The 6,038-nt window shown below is 40.5% G+C and overlaps 2 protein-coding genes across 2 annotated transcripts; one reads left to right on the top strand and one right to left on the bottom strand.

The window, feature by feature from the left end:
* Positions 1-1,728: 1,728 nt before the first annotated feature.
* Positions 1,729-3,368, top strand: LOC124081615 (tetraspanin-31-like). The gene is made up of 4 exons (XM_046427834.2): positions 1,729-1,837; positions 2,171-2,299; positions 2,529-2,642; positions 2,737-3,368. The coding sequence occupies exons 1-4, from the start codon at positions 1,760-1,762 to the stop codon at positions 2,809-2,811; spliced, it is 396 nt and encodes a 131-aa protein (XP_046283790.1). The 5' UTR covers positions 1,729-1,759; the 3' UTR covers positions 2,812-3,368.
* LOC124081614 (cyclin-dependent kinase 4) lies at positions 3,357-4,710 on the bottom strand. The gene has a single exon (XM_046427832.2). It carries the CDS (start codon positions 4,577-4,579, stop codon positions 3,671-3,673), a length of 909 nt encoding a protein of 302 aa, XP_046283788.1. The 5' UTR covers positions 4,580-4,710; the 3' UTR covers positions 3,357-3,670.
* Positions 4,711-6,038: the final 1,328 nt, after the last annotated feature.

Genomic DNA, 6,038 nt, shown 5'->3' with positions numbered 1-6,038 from the left:
AATTCTTGTCCATTCTTTTTTAGAGGAGAAAAGAAACTCTTAAATCCAATTTTATGTAATAAGTTAAAGGGGCTGCTGATGGCTGGAAACGTGGCTTGTTTCTCAATGTATTCTGACATGTTTCCTAAATAAATGAAAGAAGGTTATAGTGCAAGAATTAAAACCAAGAATGAACAAATGGGATGGAATTAAACTAAAATGTTTTTTTTTTTTTTCTTAGCAAAAGAAACAATCTGTGAGGTGAACAGAGAGCCTACATCCTGGGAGCAAATCTTTATCCCTCACACATCAGATATAGCACTAATCTCTAGGGTATATAAAGAATTCAAAAAGCTAAGCACCGAAAAAAAAAAAAAAAACAAATAACCCAATCAACAATTGGGCCAAGGACCTGAAGAGACACTTCTCAGAATTGGATATACAATCAATCAACAAATATATGAAAAAATGTTCATCATCTCTAGCAATTAGAGAAATGCTAATCAAAACTACTCTAAGATGCTATCTCACTCCAGTCAGAATGGCAGCTATTATGAAGACAAACAACAATAAGTGTTGGCAAGGATGTGGGGAAAAAGGTACACTCGTACATTGCTGGTGAGACTACAAATTGGTGCAGCCAATATGGAAAGCAGTATGGAGACTCCTTGGAAAACTTACAATGGAACCACTATTTGACCCACCTATCCCTCTCCTCGGTCTATACCTAAAGGACTTAAAAATAGCATACTACAGGGACACAGCCACATCAATGTTTATAGCAGCACAATTCACAATTGCTAAACTGTGGAGCCAACGTAGATGCCCTTCAGTGGATGAATGGATAAAAAAAATGTAGTATATATACACAATGGAATTTTACTCAGCAATAAAAGATAACAAAATCATGGCATTTGCAGGTAAATTGGTGGAGCTGGAGAAGATAATGCTTAGTGAAGTTAGCCAATCCCCCCAAAAAACAAATGCCGAATGTTTTCTCTAATATAAGGAGGCTGACTCATAGTGGGGTATGGAGAGAGAACATGGGAGGAATAGATGAATTATAGATAGGGAAGAGGGGAGGGGGCAAAGGGAGGAGGCAGGGGATTAGCAAGGATGGTAGAATGTGATGGAGATCATTATCCAAAGTACATGTATAAAGATATGAATTGGGTGTCAACATACTTTATATACGGAGATATGAAAAAATGTGGTATATACGTGTAATAGGAATTGTAATGCAAAAAATACCCCTAAAGTACATGTATAAAGACATGAATTGGCATGAACATACTTTATATACAAAGATATGAAAAATTGTGCTCTATATGTGTAATAAGAATTGTAATGCATTCCATTATTGTGTATTTAAAAAAATAAAATCAATATGGAAAGCAAAATAAATAAATAAATAAATAAAGGAAGGAAGGAAGGAAGCCAGGTAGAAACAAAGAAGCAAGTGCTAAGTTTTTGGAGGACTTACTATGAGTATAAACTGCTGTATATGAAATTGAAATAGTAAAGACATTAGTGGAAGAGGGATATTAGTAAAAAATCTGTTGAAGCCAACATAAATCCCATAGTTTAATTAGCAGTGTGGTGCCAATGTTGATTTATTAGTTTTGACAAATGTACCATGGTCACATAGGATGTTACCATTAGAGGAAAATAGTTGAAAGGTACATGGGTACTCTGCAGCGTTTTTTTTTTTGTTTGTTTTTGTTTTTGTTTTTTTTTAAATATCTGGTTACTTTATTCCATTAACTCTTCCTCTCAGTACATGATCATCCTTGGTTTGGTCTTCATCTTCCAGTTTGGAATTTCTTGCTCATGTTTGGCTATTAACCGAAGCAAACAGGTAAGCGGATGCCCTTTCAAGTATTTGCTTGCCTTTCCCCACCTTACCAAGTGGGATTCTGATGTAACTCCTTACTTTAAGTCTTGACTTTGCTCCCCCAAATCATCCTAGGTCCACTACTTCAGCCATGCGCTTCCTCTGATACATGGTTAATTCTCCATGAGGGTTATCTAGAGAACTTGACAAAGCAGACATTTATCACTGTAATTGTGACATACATTCCTTTCCAAAGGATGTTGACTTCTTTTGTTAGAACAGGGAAACTGAGACACTTGAACCAAGATCAGGATGTAGGGGAATAGGAGATAACTTCCCCTTGCTTGTATTCTCTAGACAGATGTCATCAATGCTTCTTGGTGGGTCATGAGCAACAGCACCAGGCATGAACTGGAAAGAAGTTTTGATTGCTGTGGCTTGTTCAACCTCACAACTGTGTACCAAGATGATCCTTCTTGCAATGCAGTGAGTTGGTGGATGGAGAATCACAACAGGGAGAAAAATAGCAACCTAGATGAGGACAATGCCCACATTGGCCGATTTAATTGGAATCTCATTACCTCTTTAGCAGCTTTGTATTGGGACTGTACTGGCACAAGAGAAGATATGGATATGGATGCTGGGAATATAGCTAAGTGGGATTTTTGTTACTAGGGACTTTGCATTATCTGTAAACACATTTTGTAATCCTCAGATTTGCAAGAACAGGAGTTCCACATGCCAGATGTGTGGAGAAAAGTTTCTTAAGCATTCAGACGAAGCCCTGAAAATCCTGGGGGGTGTTGGATTATTCTTTAGCTTTACGGAGGTAATATTCTTCAGTTCCCTCATACACTTTCTCTAGTAAGTGTATCCCCCAAATTTCAAAACTAACTTGTGCTTCTCTTCCTTTGTTTCCATAGATCCTTGGTGTTTGGCTAGCAATGAGATTTCGGAATCAGAAGGACCCTCGAGCTAACCCTAGTGCCTTTCTATGAGACTAAGGACCCTTCTGACTTTTCCCTGTTTTCTCTCAGCTTTTTATTCCTCCCTTTGGGAAAATTTAGGGTCTAAAGCCCTTTTTGTTTAAGAAAAAGGAAAGGCCCTTTGCCACATTCCCTAAAACTAATTGAATGGCTAGGCTTTAAGTCCTGACATATTTTGGAACAAGAGTAAGTAAGGAGGAGGAAATACTCCCTGTTTCCCCAAGTGGATATAGACAGAGCCTGGGAGTGCATGGATGTGGGGTAGAGTCACTCACTCATAGCTTTTTCTTTTTTTTCACTCTTCTGCATGCTAGACCACCTCAACATGCTTTGGCCTGGCTCCAAGAGTAAATCAGATGCAAGACCCACTTTGAGAAAGCTTAGTGAACATAAGCCGCCTTAACCTCCAGTCAAAGAGCTCCACTGACAGCCTAGGCCCTGTGTAACTTAATGAAAGAGTCTTTATAGTTGTGCAGGGAAGTTCCTTCTTTCAAGTGGTTTTTCAAATCACCCAATGGCAAAGCCAATCAGAGTAAGAAACAAAAAAAAAAAAAGACCATATTTCTTTGTCTTGTTTTGTTTTCCTGTATAAAAAAAGGACCCCAATATCAAGGTAGGGAAGAGGAGGAAAGATAGACCCCTTAGTGTATAGAAATGGGGGGGGGGCAGGAGAAGGATAAGCCTCAAAAGGAAGAGTGAGTATAAAATTTCATTAAGGCAGCAAAAAAATTCTCTGTGAAAAGTTGGAGGAGTCTTCACAGCCTCAGAGAGAAAGGCAGAGGTCGCCTTCTCAATGGCGTTTTCTCCACTCAAGTGTCCAGAAGAGGGAAAATTGCATCATCTCTTCCTTCTGTGGCAGCCACTCCAATGCTCACTCTGGATCATCTTCCTTATGTAGATAAGAGTGCTGCAGGGCTCGGAAGGCAGAGATTCGCTTGTGTGGGTTAAAAGTCAGCATTTCCAGCAGCAACTGAGCTCCAGACTCCTCCATCTCAGGCACCACTGACTGCACCGGGCGAGGTCCTCTTGGGGGAAAGGCTCCTCGGGGTAGAGATACATCTCGGGGCCAGTCATCCTCTGGAGGCAGCCCGATCAGGTCAAAGATTTTGCCCAACTGGTCAGCTTCAGAGTTTCCACAGAAGAGAGGCTTCCGACGAAACATCTCTGCAAAGATACAGCCAACGCGCCACATGTCCACAGGGGTTGCATATGTAGACTGCATAAGAACTTCAGGAGCACGGTACCAGAGTGTAACAACCACAGGTGTAAGGGCCATCTGGTAGCTGTATATTCTGGCCAGGCCAAAGTCAGCCAGCTTGACTGTCCCACCACTTGTCACCAGAATATTTTCTGGCTTCAGGTCCCGATGAACGATGCAATTGGCATGAAGAAAATCTAGGCCTCTTAGAAACTGGCGCATCAGATCCTTGATGGTCTCGGCTGGCAAGCCTGGTGGTAGTGCCTTGTCTAAATAGGTCCTTAAGTCTTGGTCAACATGCTCAAACACTAGGGTCACCTTGATTTCCCGGTTGGTCCGGGAAGTGGCACAGACATCCATCAGCCGGACAACGTTGGGATGTTCAAAAGCCTCCAGGCGCCTCAATAAGGCCACCTCACGAACTGTGCTGATGGGAAGGCCCCCTCCAGCTCCTCCTCCATTGGGGACTCTCACACTCTTGAGGGCCACAAAGTGGCCACTGTGGGGATCACGGGCTTTGTACACCGTCCCGTAGGCACCGACACCAATTTCAGCCACTGGCTCATATCGTGAGGTAGCCATTCTCAGATAAGGGGAGACCCTCACTGCAGGCCAAGAGCTACGAGGGCAGGCCCGTTATCGGGACCCCGGAGCCGGTTCCTTCGGCGCCATACACTCGAGCTCCGTCCGGGGCAGCTGGACGTTACTGGCGGGACCATCTCTGCAGCATTTTTGTATATCTAAAATTAATCCAAAAGTAACTTAATATTACAACAATCAAATATTAAATATTCCTTGCTTTAAAAAGTATATCAATATGCACTGGAGACAAATATGTTGGCAAATAATAGGTATTTTAATATCTAGGCAATCCTTGATTTCCATGGTTGCACATAACTCTAAAAATTACTATTCAAGCTGAAACCATAAAAAACAATTTTAATAGTCAAAAAATTACAAATGTTGTATGACCTATAAAATGATTTTCTAAACATTAGAAACTTTTATTATTAATTACAAATGTACAGGAAATAAAAATAGCAACACTAATATTTATCACACTAATATTTAAAACATTATATCTTTGTAAGAAAACTTAGCAAGTAGTTTCAGCCGTTTGTCTCCTTTTCATTGTATAACTAATAATAATACATAATAATACTTTCTACGATCTGGAAAATTCTTTATTCTTTCTAAGTTTGTATCAGCGTCGAATGTTTTATCTTTAATGATTTCAATGTTGTAAAATTTCACTAACGATCTCTTTAATATAAAAGTTTTGGCTGATGTAATTTCCCTTGGGTTGTATTCATTCTGTTTGTCACAATTTTCTCATTTATGTGGAAGAGTTCATCTTCAGTAAATTCCTCTGGCTACATATCTTGAGTCTATCAGGCAGTGGTAATTTCAGTTGTCCTATAGTTGACTATTTCTTCTATACCTCCATTTTATTTTTTATTCTCATTTTATTTCCAGTATTACTGATTTTTATTTCTTTGCTATACTCCCACATTTATTGGCCAATTTCCCTTTGATTACTTACTTTTGAGAAATGTTACCAGACATTATCACTGGGACACAAATGCCAACACAAATACATGCTTAGGTGATGTGCATGAACAGAATAGAACAGACAATGAACAATAACTCACAGATGTCGCGACCCCTTGCCCGCAAGGAAGACGCAACTCAGGAATCTTCTTTCAGCAGTTTATTCAGGCCCTTGATATTTCTTCTTCTCTCCCTCGGATCCCCTCCCAGCCTTAATAAAGCATCTCAAGCCCCAATGCGAAGCTGCCACGTGGAGCTTTCTCATAGGGTGGTGAAAAACCACGCGCCAACTCTCCCAAATAAGGAGTTGTTTGTCACAGACCACAGCGGAGCCAGCACCATCTTGTAATGGCGACCATAGTCTGCAGAAACGGCAGAAGTGGCTCACCACAGTTCCCCCTTTCTGTTTTCTTAAAACAATACAGGCAAGAGTAGAGGTCCTATCCCACTGTGCAGAAGTGGCTGCATAGTATGGCTCAGTCCTAAGGAG

Source organism: Marmota monax, unplaced genomic scaffold (genome assembly GCF_021218885.2).
Source record: "Marmota monax isolate L192 unplaced genomic scaffold, Marmota_monax_Labrador192_F-V1.1 WCK01_AAM20220418_F8-fsc00067, whole genome shotgun sequence".
Taxonomy (NCBI): Eukaryota; Metazoa; Chordata; class Mammalia; order Rodentia; family Sciuridae; genus Marmota; species Marmota monax.
Note: the sequence above shows the minus strand (reverse complement) of the source record. Positions and strands in the feature narration are given on the sequence as shown.

Bases quoted from the DNA above. Each gene is read 5' to 3' on its own strand.
- LOC124081615 (XM_046427834.2), top strand. From the start codon at position 1,760: ATGATCATCCTTGGTTTGGTCTTCATCTTCCAGTTTGGAATTTCTTGC. The intron at 1,838-2,170 runs GTAAGCGGATGC...TGTATTCTCTAG, and splicing joins CTATTAACCGAAGCAAACAG to ACAGATGTCATCAATGCTTC. The intron at 2,300-2,528 runs GTGAGTTGGTGG...TGTAATCCTCAG, and splicing joins ATGATCCTTCTTGCAATGCA to ATTTGCAAGAACAGGAGTTC.
- LOC124081614 (XM_046427832.2), bottom strand. From the start codon at position 4,579: ATGGCTACCTCACGATATGAGCCAGTGGCTGAAATTGGTGTCGGTGCC.